Source organism: Cetorhinus maximus, chromosome 4 (genome assembly GCF_964194155.1).
Source record: "Cetorhinus maximus chromosome 4, sCetMax3.hap1.1, whole genome shotgun sequence".
NCBI lineage: Eukaryota > Metazoa > Chordata > Chondrichthyes > Lamniformes > Cetorhinidae > Cetorhinus > Cetorhinus maximus.
Genome location: NC_135882.1, coordinates 133,908,423 through 133,921,697, shown reverse-complemented (window position 1 = coordinate 133,921,697; position 13,275 = coordinate 133,908,423). Strand labels below are relative to the sequence as shown.

Sequence of the window (13,275 nt, the reverse complement as noted above, 5' to 3'; positions counted from 1 at the left end):
TTCTTTCCCTAAAGGGCATTAGTGAGCCAGATGGGTTTTTACAACAATCCATGACAGTTGTCATGGTCACCATTACTGAGACTAGCTTTCTATTCCAGATTTATTAATTAAATTCAAATTCCACCAGCTGCTGGGGTTGGATTTGAACCCATGTCCCCAAAACATTAGCCTGGCACTTTGGATTACTGATCCAGTGACATTACCATGACACCACCATCTTCCAGTTCCTGCTGCACCGGAAGTCCATTTTTTTGCAGGTCTTGCAAGCTGCCGGTGGAAGTACAACCCTCTCATTCTGGTCCATCAAGTGCACATAAAAACAGTTCAGTGCATCCAGCATCAAAAGTTACACACTGAAATTTCTCTGAACCAGTAATTATAATCAATGCTATGCCTTGCACATGCAGAAAAAGACACAAATCTACATCACGAACTGACATCCAATGGAAAAGAACTATGTATAGAAGTATTTTAATAACTGTTAGATGGATGTGTCTTCAGACATATAGTTTCAAAAATTACTTGCATTGTAAGGGTTAAATTCTGAGGACATACTACATAGAATAGGTTTGTATTCCCTTAAGCACTGGTGATTAACTGGATATCTAATTGAAGTGTTTAAAATGATTAAAGAACTTAACAGGTTAGATAGAAACTACTTCCTCTAGTGAAAGATAAAGAACAAGGGAGCATAGCCATAAAATTAGAGGTAGGCTACTCAGGGCTGACATCAGAAAGAACTTCATCATGCAAGTAGTGGAAATCTGAAACTCTAACCTAAAAAGTTGCTGAGGCGAGGTCAAAATGAGGTGAAAATGTCAAAACTGAAAGTAATTTTTTTTTGTTAGCTAGCAGTATTAATGGATCCAAAGCTAAAACAGGTATTTGAAGTTAAAATATAGTTAAAAACATTTAGGAGGAGATGAGCAGGCATTCCTTCACTCAGTGTGGTCAATCTTTAGAGTTCTCTATCCCAGAAGGCTGTGGAGGCTCAGTCATTGAGTATATTCAAGACAGAGATTGATAAGATTTCTAGACATTAAAGACATCAAGTGATATGCGGATAGTGCGGGAAAATGTCAAAGGTAGAAGATCAGCTATGATCTAATTGAATGGCAGAGCAGGCTCAAGGGGCTGAATGGCCTACTCCTGCACCTATTTCCTATGCCCCTTAATACAGATCAGCCACAATCTAATTGAACGACAGAATAGGCTCGAGGAGCTAAATGAACTACTCCTGTTCCTATGTACTGAAACAACACACTTAGAGGAGAAGGGAGAGAACAGGCTTCACAAGAAAGAATACTGGGAACATACCACTGAAAAATATGATGGTTGCTTAGAAAAGACTTGTTTGTATCAAAGCTCCAGGTGCTTAAATTGAAAATGCATCAAGTTACACTATAAATCTGACAGAGAAGGGAAAGGCTGCTTCAAATGTTAACTACATGTTCAGATGTGCAAACAATACTACTTGCAACTTTGTGCATCAACAATGTTAATACTAGTGAAAGCTAGTTTCAGTGAATTAATTTGGGAAGAATACACATTTTCAATCCTAAACTTGCTAAGCTTGCAGCTACATTAGAACTCCCATTTTAGCTTAGCATCCCCACCAACACATTAATTACTTATAACCCAGCCCTCAAACTCTCTGTTCTTGACTCCAACCTCTTTTGCAACCCTTGCAGCTTTGATGCCGCCCCCCACCAACTGGTGCCTGTACTTTCAGTCACCTAGATGCCATGACTGGTGCCTGTACTTTCAGTCACCTAGATGCCATGCTCTATAACCTCTCCCTTGAATACTCCTGCCTCCCCACCTCTTCTCCTCCAAGGTTTTGCCTATGTTTTTGCATTTATGAATCACTTTGATGAGGAGTACAAAATCGAACGGGGGTGATTATTTTGTCAGCTGAAACCTAAGAAAAATAGTAATAGAGAAACTAATGGCACTAAAGAGCAACAAATCCCAAGGACCAAAGGGCTTCTATAGCAGAGTTTTAAAAGGTGAGAACATTGCAGATGTCCTAACTATAATCTTCCAGCATTCTCTCCATGCAGGAACCATTCCTTTAAACTGGAAAACAGTACATGTCACTATGCTATTTAAAAAAGGTGACAGAGGGAAACCAGGGAATTATAGGCTAGTTAGCTGAACATCTGTTGTCGGGAAATTACTAGAGGCTATATTTAAAAGCAAGGTGGCTGAACATCTTGAAAAATCTTCAGCTCATCAGAGAGAACCAGCATGGATTTGTAAAAGGTAGGTCGTGCCTGACAAAGCTGTATTTTTTGAAGAGGTGACTAAAGTAGTGGACAGGGAAATGTCTATGGATGTTTTTATATGGATTTCCAGAAGGCATTTGATCAAGTCCCTCACAAGAGACTATTAGCTAAAGTTGAAGCTCTTGGAATTGAAGACAAATTATTGACCTGGTTAGAAATTTGGCTGAGCAGGAGGTAGTAGAGGCAAAGGATAATGGGCAGATACTCTCATTGGCAGGATGTGACTAGAGGTGACCCAGAAGAATGTGTTGGGGCCTCAACTATTTAATATATAAACAACTTAGAGGATGGGATAGAAAGCCACATATCCAAATTTGCCAATGATACAAAGATAAGCTGCACTGTTAGCAGTGTAGATGAAAGTGTAAAATTACAAAGAATCACAGAGCAGAAGAGGCCCTTCAGCCCATCGAGTCTGCACCGACACATGAGAAACACCTGACCTACCTACCTAAACCCATTTACCAGCACTTGGCCCATAGCCTTGAATGTTATGATGTGCCAAGAGCTCATCCAGATACTTTTTAAAGGATATGAGGCAACCCGCCTCCACTACCTTCCCAGGCAGTGTATTCCAGACCATCACCACCCTCTGGGTAAAAAAGTTTTTCCTCACATCCCCCCTAAACCTCCTGCCCCTCACCTTGAACTTATGTCCCCTCGTGACTGACCCTTCAACTAAGGGGAACAGCTGTTCCCTATCCACCCTGTCCATGCCCCTCATAACCTTGTACACCTCGATCAGGTCGCCCCTCAGTCTTCTCTGCTCCAACAAAAACAACCCAAGTCTATCCAACCTCTCTTCATAACTTAAATGTTTCATCCCAGGCAACATCCTGGTGAACCTCCTCTGCAGCCCCTGTGCAATCACATTCTTCCTATAATGTGGCGACCAGAACTGCACACAGCACTCCAGCTGTGGCCTCACCAAGGTTCTATACAACTCCAACATGACCTCTCTACTTTTGTAATCTATGCCTCGATTGATAAAGGCAAGTGTCCCATATGCCTTTTTCACCACCCCACTAACATGCCCCTCCGCCTTCAGAGATCTATGGACACACACGCCAAGATCCCTTTGTTCCTCAGAACTTCCTAGTGCCATGCAGTTCATTGAATACTTCCTTGTCAAATTACTCTTTCCAAAAGTGTATCACCTCACACTTTTCAGGGTTAAATTCCATCTGCCATTTATCTGCCCATTTGACCATCCCGTCTATATCTTCCTGTAGTCCAAGACACTCAACCTCACTGTTAAGCACTCGGCCAATCTTTGTGTCATCCGCCAGCTTACTAATTCTACCTCCACACAGTCATCTATGTCATTTATATAAATGACAAATAATAGGGGACCCAGCACAGATCCCTGTGGTATGCCACTGGATACTGGCTTCCAGTCACTAAAGCATCCTTCTGTCATCACCCTCGGTCTCCTACAACTAAGCCAATTTTGAATCCACCTTATCAAATTACCCTGTATTCCATGTGCATTTGCTTTCTTTATAAGTCTACCATGTGGGACCTTGTCAAAGGCTTTGCTGAAATCCATATAAACTACATCAACTGCACTACCCTCATCTACATACCTGGTCGCCACTTCAAAAAATTCAATCAAATTTGTTAGGCATGACTTCCCTCTGACAAAGCCATGCTCACTATCCCTGATCAAACCTTGCCTCTCCAAGTGGAGATAGATTCTCTCCTTCAGAATTTTCTCCAATAGTTTCCCTACCACTGACTTGAGACTCACTGGCCTGTAATTCCCTGGCTTATCTCTACAACCCTTCTTAAATAGCAGAACCACATTAGCTGTTCTCCAGTCCTCTGGCACCTCCCCCGTGGCCAGAGAAGAATTAAAAATTTGGGTCAGAGCCCCTGCGATCTCCTCCCTTGCCTCCCTCAGCAGTCTGAGACACAAATCCTCCGGACCTGGAGATTTGTCCACTTTTAAGCCTGCCAACACCTCCAATACCTTGTCACTCCCTATATCAATTTGCTCAAGAACCTCGCAGTCTCTCCCCGAGTTCCATACCTTCATCCTCATTCTCCTGGGTGAAGACGGATGTGAAGTATTCGTTCAACTCTCTAGCAATGTCCTCTGGCTCGACCCATAGATTGCCCCCTTGGTCCCTTATGGGCCCTACTCTTTCCCTGGTTATCCTCTTCCCACTGATATACTTATAGAATATCTTGGGATTTTGCCTACTTTTACCAGCCAGAGCTTTCTCATATCCCCTCTTTGCTCTCCTAATTGCTTTCTTAAGCTCCACCCTGCACTTTCTGTGCTCCACTAATGCCTCCGCTGATTTGCTTCCCTTGTACCTGCTAAAAGCCTCTCTTTTCCTTCTCATCGTATCCTGAATATCATCCATGGTTCTCTGGGCTTGTTACTCCTTCCTATCACCCTAGAGGGAACATGTTGAGCCCGTACCCTCCCCATTTCCTTTTTGAAACGCCCCCCCCACTGCTCTTCTGTAGATTTCCCCACAAGTAGCTGTTCCCAGTCTACCTTGGCCAGATCTTGCCTTATTTTACTAAAATCTGCTCTCCCCGAAAACAAAACATTTTTTTGCAACTTGTGATTCTGTGATTCAGTGTCCAGGGGCACACAGATCTTTAAAATCTCATGAACAGGTACAGAAAATCATCAAAAAGGCTAATGGAATGCTGGCCTTTCTCTCTAAAGAACGAGAATATGAGCGAGTGGAAGTCATGCCTCAGTCATACAAGGCCCTGATCAACACCTGGAGTACTGTGAGCAATTCTGGGTCCCACATCTTGGAAGGATATATAGAGCTTGGAGAGAGTGCAGTGCAGTTTTACCAGAATGATATCTGGATTCCAAGGGTTAAATTACAAGGAGAGAATATACAATCTCCTGTTGGATTCCTTGGCACTTAAAAGGTTTACCGGAGGGTGGAATTTGATCAAAGAATCCAAGATATCAAGGGGAATAAATAAAGTAGATTTGGAGAGACTATTTCCAGAGTCTAGGACTGGGGCATAGTGAAACAAATTAGAGCCAGACCTTTCAAGAGTGAAAGTAGTAAACACTTCTACATGCAAAGGTTGGTTGAGGTTTAGCAGTGACTTCTGCAAACAGCAATTGCTGATAGATCAATTGTTAATTTTAAAACTGAGATTTATTTTTGTTAGCCAAAGGAATCAGGGGATATGGGACAAAGATGGGTATATGGAGCTAGGTCGCAGATCAGACATGATTTCATGAATAACAGACTTGAGACACTAAATGGTCCCCTCCTTTTCCTATAAACCCAAAAACATAGCTTAGTCTGATAACATTTTCTCCCTGCCCCACTCCCCCCAAACAGGCATCCACTTTGCACCCTGCATAAACTACAACTCATTGAAAACCTCGCTATCCAGACCTGCCATAAGTCATCACCAAACTTCAATGCTTCTGTTTCTAAATTGTCAAATTTAGCCCCAACTGATGAATCAGAAGTCACAGGTGTTTATGCAGGCTGTAAAGGTCTGTTACAAAGTTTCACAGTTGTGAACTAGGGTAATAAGGGCTCACCCATTTAAGCTGGAAACGAGGAGAAATGTTTTCTCTCAGAGGACTGTGAGCCTTTGGAAGCCTCTTCCCCAAAGAATGGGGGAGGCAGGATCATTGAATATTTTTAAGGCAGAGGCAGACTTGCTAGTGAAGAATCTAAGGTTATCAGGGGTAAGTGGAATGTGGAGTTGATGCCACAATCAGATCAGCCATGATCTTATTGAATAGTAGAGCAGGCTTGGGGGGGCCGATTGGCCTGCTCTTGCTCCTAATTCGTATGTTCAGTTGTATGTTCGTATATACTACCTTTAACACAGTAAAACATGTTGGGTAATCATACTGGACTAACAGTCCACAGCTTGCAACTTCAAATCCACTGCTGCAAAACAAGCAACTGAGTTTGATAAATCCAATAATTTGTGGGCTGCTGCCAAAATAATTACCATGAAAGACAGGAATATCCATGAAAACCCAACCAGCTGACTCATGTCCTTCAGGGAAGAGAAGCTGCCACCTTACCCATAATTGCAAACAAGTGACCCCAGTTCAATACTATGTAGTTGATTAAAGTGCCTTGCTGAAACAATTACTAGGTCACTAACATTGCACCCAGAGGACACTTCCTCGCACTGTTCCTAATTCAACACTAAACAGAAGCTACAGAATCACTCCTGTGGGAAACATCAGAATGTTGCAGTAGCAGGTATCCTTCTGAAGTTGGAGCCAAGGCAGGTTGTCGAAGCAGAGCACAAGGAGCTTTAATTTACATCTGACTGTGTGTACTTCACTCCCCAGGATTAACATTTGCTGAGGATAAAAAAAAATTCACAGGCAAGAAAGTTAATCAAAGCACAAGAGCTGCGGTCGTTGTCTCCCATGTCCTCTGCCAATACAAATCACTATGTATACATCTCCAGCTTCCTTGCTTTGTCTACTCACCAACGGCAGTAACCTATCCCAACAGATGTTTTAGTACACTTTGTAACTTTTCAGCTATATTTTATTTTTAAAGTTATTTTTTTTACAAGAGGCAATTTATAAGAAATCAAAAATTCCAAATTAATTCCCTTGGGTCAAATATTTCTTGATAATTCCACAAGCTCTTCGATGTCAGATGAAAATATTGTTGTGTTTACACGATCTGAATCTACTGCAACAAAGCTGCAGCAGCAACTTCCTCTTTCAACCGCAGTCCAAACTCTACTTTATCACAAACAGCAGCAGCACAGTAACTGCTTCCTTTTCACCCAAGCTCCAGGGAGAAACCACTAACTGAATTAAAACGTTGTCAGCTTGGCTCATTTTGGTAGTTTAAGTCAAGATTGTGCTGGATGCACACATCCACACATGAGGTTGGAGTTTACGATCCAGGCTGATGCAGCTGTAATTGATTCTTTAACCAATAATGCTACACCCCCACCTTTTTTAGCCCCCTCTATCCTGCCTGAAAGCCCTATATCCAGGGACATTAAGCTGCCATTTTTGCTCTCTTTAAGCCAAGCTTCCATTGTAGCAATGACATCATATCATACTGCTATTTTTTAAAATTCATTCACAGGATGTGGGCTTTGCAGGCTGGGCCAGCATTTATCGCCCATCCTTAGTTGCCCTTGAGAAGGTGGTGGTGAGCTGCCTTCTTGAACCGCTGCAGTCCATGTGCTGTAGGTACACCCACAATGCTGTTAAGGAATGAGTTCCAGGATTTTCACCCAGTGACATGAAGGAATGGCAATATATTTCCAAGTCAGGATGGTGAGTGGCTTGGAGGGGAACTTCCAGGTGATAGTGTTCCCATATGTCTGCTGCCCTTGTCCTACTAGATGGTACTGGTCATGGGTTAGGAAGGTGTTGTCTAAGGAGCTTTGGTGAGTTCCTGCAGTGCATCTTGTAGATGGTACATACTACTGCCACTGTGCGTCCGTGGTGGAGGGAGTGAATGTTTGTGAATGTGGTGCCAGTCAAGCGGGCTACTTCGTCGTTGAATGCTGTCCAGCTTCTTGAGTGTTGTTGGAGCTGCACACATCTAAGCAAGTAAACAGTATTCCATCACACTCCTGACTTGTGCCCTGTAGATGGTGGACAGCCTTTGAGGAGTCAGGAAGTGAGTTACTCGCCTCAGGATTCCCAGCCTCTGACCTGTTCTTGTAACCACAGTATTTATATGGCTAGTCCAGTTCAGTTTCTGGTCAATGGTTACCTCCAGGATGTTGATAGTGGGGGAATTCAGCGATGGTAATACCATTGAATGTCAAGGGGCGATGGCTAGATTCTCTCTTGTTGGAGATGGTCATTGCCAGGTACTTGTGTGGCGCGAATGTTACTTGCCACTTGTCAGCCCAAGCCTGGGTATTGTCATGGACATGGACTGCTCCAGTATCTGAGAGTGAAACCCCATGCACGCCTGGCAGGATCCTGATACACTTAAAAGGGTGAAATCCCTTATCCACCTGTCAGATGAAATAATAGCACCTTGAGTCAGATATATAGAGCAGTAAATAAAGCATATAGTATCTTAGGCTTTATTAATAGGGGCATTGAGTACAAGAGTAAGGTGGTCTTGTTGAACTGGTATAAGACACTAGTTAGGCCTCATCTGGAGTACTGCATCCAGTTCTGGGTGCCATATTTGAGGAAGGACGTGAAGGCATTAGAGACAGTACAGAGGAGATTCACAAGAATGATTCCAGGGATAAAGAACTGTAGCTATGAGAATAGATTGGGGGGGGTTGGGACTCTTCCTTGGAGAAAAGAAGGCTGAGAGGAGACTTGATAGAGGTATTCATGATTCTGAGGGATATGGACAGGGTAAATCGTGAGAAGCTGTTCCCACTCGAGAGAACATCAAGAACTAGAAGGAACAGATTCAAAATAATTGACGAAAGGAGTAAGAGTGATGTGAGGAAAAGTTTTTTCACCCAGAGGGTGGTTGGACTCTGGAACAATCTTTCTGAAAGTGTGGTGAAGGCAGGCTCGAGCGAGGTATTGAAAAGGGAATTGGATTGCTACCTGAAAAGAGAGAATGTGTAATGTTACGGGGATAAGGCAGGGGAGCGGGACCAGGTGGAATTCTCTTTCAGAGAGCCAGTGCAGACTCGATGGGCCAAATGGCCTCCTTCTGCACCGTAAAGATACTTGATGCTGAGAGTCGTGAATGGTATTGAACATTGTGCAATCATCAGCAAACATCCCCATTTCTGACCTTATGATGGAGGGAAGATCATTGATGAAGCAGCTGAAGAAGGTTGGGCCTAGGACACCAACCTGAGGAATTTAAGCAAACACAATAAAATGTTAATTAACTCTCGCACCTGTTATTTTTTTTTAAATCCCCAAACTCTCGCTGGAATTCTTGCTCTGTCCTCATGCCTTTTTTTCTCAAAGCCCTGACTCTCCCTCGAAACGCTCGATCCATCCTCGCAATAGTTTTTTTTTAAATCCCTAACTCCCGCTGGAACTCTCGCTCGGTCCTCGCGCCAGCTTATTTCAAACCCCGACAGCAAATTCTAATTCGCTGTGGGATGTCAGTCATAAAAAAAATTCTCAAACCCAGACCATAAATCTGCCTCCACTGCTCCATGCCCCCTTCCTTTTCCCTGAACCCCCCCTTCCATGAGTAGAACATTCCCTCCCCTGGTCTGAATCTCCATCCCATTATACAATAACAACTTACATTAAAAAGTGCCCTTAGTGTAGTAAAACATCCAAAGGAGCTTTTCAGCAAGCCACATAAGGAGATATTAGGCCAGCTGAGAAGTAGGTTTTAAGGAGAGTCTTAAAGGAGAAGAGAGAGCTAGGGAGGGAATGTCACTGGGTTTAGGCAACTGAATGCCCTGCCACCAGCAGACAAGGTAAAATTGTCCAGAATTGGAAGAATGAAGTAAATCTGAGGGCTTTGGGGCTTGAGGAGATTACAGAGGTTAAGAGGGGGAGGCCACAGAGGGATGTAAAAACAAGATGAGAGTTTTAAAATGGAGGCATTTTCACACTGAGAGCTGATAAAGGCAAGGTTAAACAATGTAACAGGGATCAAATAAGAGACCTTAATTGAATCTTCCTCCCCTAATCCCCCTTCCAGTAATTGTACACAGGTCCTGAATCACCACCCCAACGTCCAAAACTTCCTCCTCTGAATTGCCTTCCCAATAGGCACAACCCTCCACCACCCCCATCCCAAAGCCCCCTAATGATCATGCGCCTCCCAAATCCCCACCACAATCAACTCACCTCCTGACTCCACAAAGCCTGTCTGTCATCGACAAGGCACAAGTCAGGAGTATGATGGAATACTCTCCAGTTGCCTGGATGAGTGCAGCTCCAACAACACTGAAGGAGCTTGACACCTCAAGGGCAATTAGGGATGGGCAATAAAAATGCTGGCCGAGCCAGCAACACTCATGTCACGTGAAAGATTTTTAAAAATCATAAAGGACAAAGCAGCCCACTTGATCGGCACCCCATTCACCATCTTGAATATTCACTTCCTCCATCTCCAGTGCACATTGGCAGCAGTACATAACGTCTACAAGATGCACTGCAGCAACTCACCAAAGCTCCTTTGACAGCACCATCCAAACCCGTGAGTGACCTCTACCACCTAGAACAAGGGCTTCAGATGCATGGTAACACCATGACGTTCAAGTTCACCTCCTAGTCACACACCACCCTGACCTGGAAATATATCGCTGTACCTTCACCATGGCTGGATCAAAAATCTGGAACTCACTCTCTAACAGCACAGTGGGTGTACCTACACACGACTGCAGCGGTTCAAGAAGGTGGCTCACCACCATCTTCTCACAGGTGCTTAGAAATGGGCAATAAACAGTGCCCTGTCAGCAGTTCTTTGCATCCCATGAACGAATTTTTTTTAAAAATCACCCAACCCCTCCAATGATAGCATATATCAAATTGCCTGAAAATGATCGAACCTCTCTCTCTCATTGATTAAACTTCCCTCCCACTTAACCGAACATCCATCCTCTGCCATAGATGACTCCCCCCTTTGGGATTTGCCTCCCATTGATCAAATCTTCCTCCCTGCATCACCCTCCACTGCCCCACTCACTTTGCTGCCTGAGATATTTAGTCTGCCTCTGCTGTGAACTCCAAGCCCCTCTGGCCACTACTCACCCCTCTCTCTAACCCCCTCACTAGACCACTAGCTTTGATACATCAGAGCTAGTGGCCTAGTGAGGGAGCAGAGAACCCACTGTACGTTGGATTACAGGAAAAGGCCATTCAGCTCAACCAGTCCATGCCAGCGTTTATGCTCCACTCGAGCTTCCTCCCATCTTTTCTCATCTAAATCTACATTGTAGCTATTTATTCCCTTCTTCCTCATATGCTTGTCTAGCTTCCCCTTAAATACATCTATACTATTCATTTTTACCACTCCCTGTAGCAGTAATTTCCATATTCTCACCGGTCTTTGGATAAAGAAGTTTCTTCTGAATTCCTTATTGGATTTCTTGGTGACTATCTCATATTGATGGCCTCTAGTTATGCTCCTCCCCACAAGAGGAAATGTCCTTGCTGTATCCACTCTGTCAAAATCTTTCATAATTTTAAAGCCCTCTATTAGGTCACCCCACAGCCTTCTTAAAAAAAAGACCCAGCCTGTCAATCCTTTTCCAATACCCACGCATTTCTGGTATCATCCTTACACATCTTCTCTACACCCTCTCCAGTGCCTCTAAATCCTTTTTATAATATGGCAACCAGAATTGAATACAATACAGTACCTGTGATCGATGCAGGTTTAGCATATCTTCCCTACTTTTCAATTCTATCCTTCTAGAAACAAAACCTATGGCAGAGATTTTAGTGATGAATGTATTTGTACTCTGAAATCCCTTTTTTCTCACACCTTCCAAGTAAAAGTGACTTTCCTATTCTTCCTACCAAACTGTACTACCTTTGTAATGAATTTCATCTGCCAATTATTTGTGCATTTTGAAAGTTTATTTAATGTCCTGTAATTTGTTGCAAATCTCCTTAAGTATTGACTATCCCCTACATGCCCACCACCACCCCCATTTGGTGTCATTCACAAATTTAGACATTGTGTCTTTGTTTCTAAAGTCCAAAACATTAATGTAAATTGTAAACAGCAGTGGTTCATTATGGAACACCATTCCCACCTTCTGCCATTTTGAATAACTACCCTTTACTCTGTTCTGTCTTGAAGACAGCTAGCAATCCATTCTGCCACTTGTCCCCAACTCCACATTCGCAGATCTTATTCATTGGTCTATCAGGAGGCACCTTATTGAAGGCCCTTGGAAAATCCTGATAAATTACATCTACTACATTACCATTGTCTACTCTCTCTGTTACCTCATCAAAACATTCAATAAGGCTCTTCAAGCAAGACTTTCCCTTTTGAAATCCATCCTGACTATTTATTAATATAGTTGTTCATTTATAGATGTTATTCTATTCTTTCCTTTGGTAAGGATTCAATTATCTTTCCTGTCGCTGATGTTAAACTGACTAGTTTATAATTCCCTGGACAAGTTCTGCCTCCATTCTTAAAGATAGGAATTACATTAGCTATCTGCCAGGCCTCTAGCACTATGCCTTTTTCTATTAAATCTGAGGTTAATGTCTCTGCTGTCTCTCCCGTAAATTATTTTGGATGTAATCCATCTGGACCAAGGGTTTTATCCTTTTTTTTGAGTTTATCGTGTAAATTTACCTCGGAACCCTTTGGCAATAAACGATTATCTAGAAGGAGGAAACAGTGATCTGAAATACTTTGCATTTTACATCCCTCAGAGAACAACAATGCACAAATCAGGGGTCTTTAATGCATGCTGAAACTTAGTGGAAGTGTTGAATGGTGGATGCACTTTGACCCAATCAATACTATCAGCTCTTTTATGAGGTAGCAGTTACATCTTAAAGAAATGCAGGATATATATACGTACACAGATATAATATTGGAATGTTATATTATTCCCTGCTGTGGTCTGTTTTTGTCACGTTGTAAACAGAGGCCTAGAGATAGGGCCTGAGGGGTTAGGGAGGAAGAGGAGATCGGGTGAATTTTAAGTACTGAGTTCCCCGGCCCTCGTGCCCTGGGCTGTCTTACCTGTAACTGCCGCTCCCTCAACACCCTCAGCCGCTCCTTCCTCCTGAGCGCCTCCTCCTGCAGTTTCCCGGCTCCATCCGCCATGTTCCGGCCGACAAGCGCCTACAATTCCCAGCAGCCTTCGCGGCAGACATAGCCAGCCGCTCACAGGCGATCGACCAGGAGGGAACGCCGAATACATCGATTCACCCAACAGCAACCCAAATCGTATGTCAGCCTTTCAAACACCAAACCATTAAAAGTAAGTTAATAACAAAGAGGCTTCAGACACAAGATAGCGGGAAAACATAATATATCTTTAAAATGGTTCAATCTTATACACTGGGTTATCCAACAAGGGTATTCAGTTTAAAATCTAATCATTCAGATGTCTG

General features: G+C 43.1%; 1 protein-coding gene across 1 annotated transcript in view; it reads right to left on the bottom strand.

Moving 5' to 3' along the window:
* Nucleotides 1-13,042, bottom strand: part of ccdc12 (coiled-coil domain containing 12) — a 79,725-nt gene extending 66,683 nt beyond the window's left edge. The window contains exon 1 of the mRNA XM_078540883.1: nt 12,902-13,042. Coding sequence (XP_078397009.1) covers nt 12,902-12,985 — 84 coding nt within the window. The 5' untranslated portion in view covers nt 12,986-13,042. The remainder of the gene's footprint in view (nt 1-12,901) is intronic.
* Between the last annotated feature and the right edge of the window lie 233 nt (nt 13,043-13,275).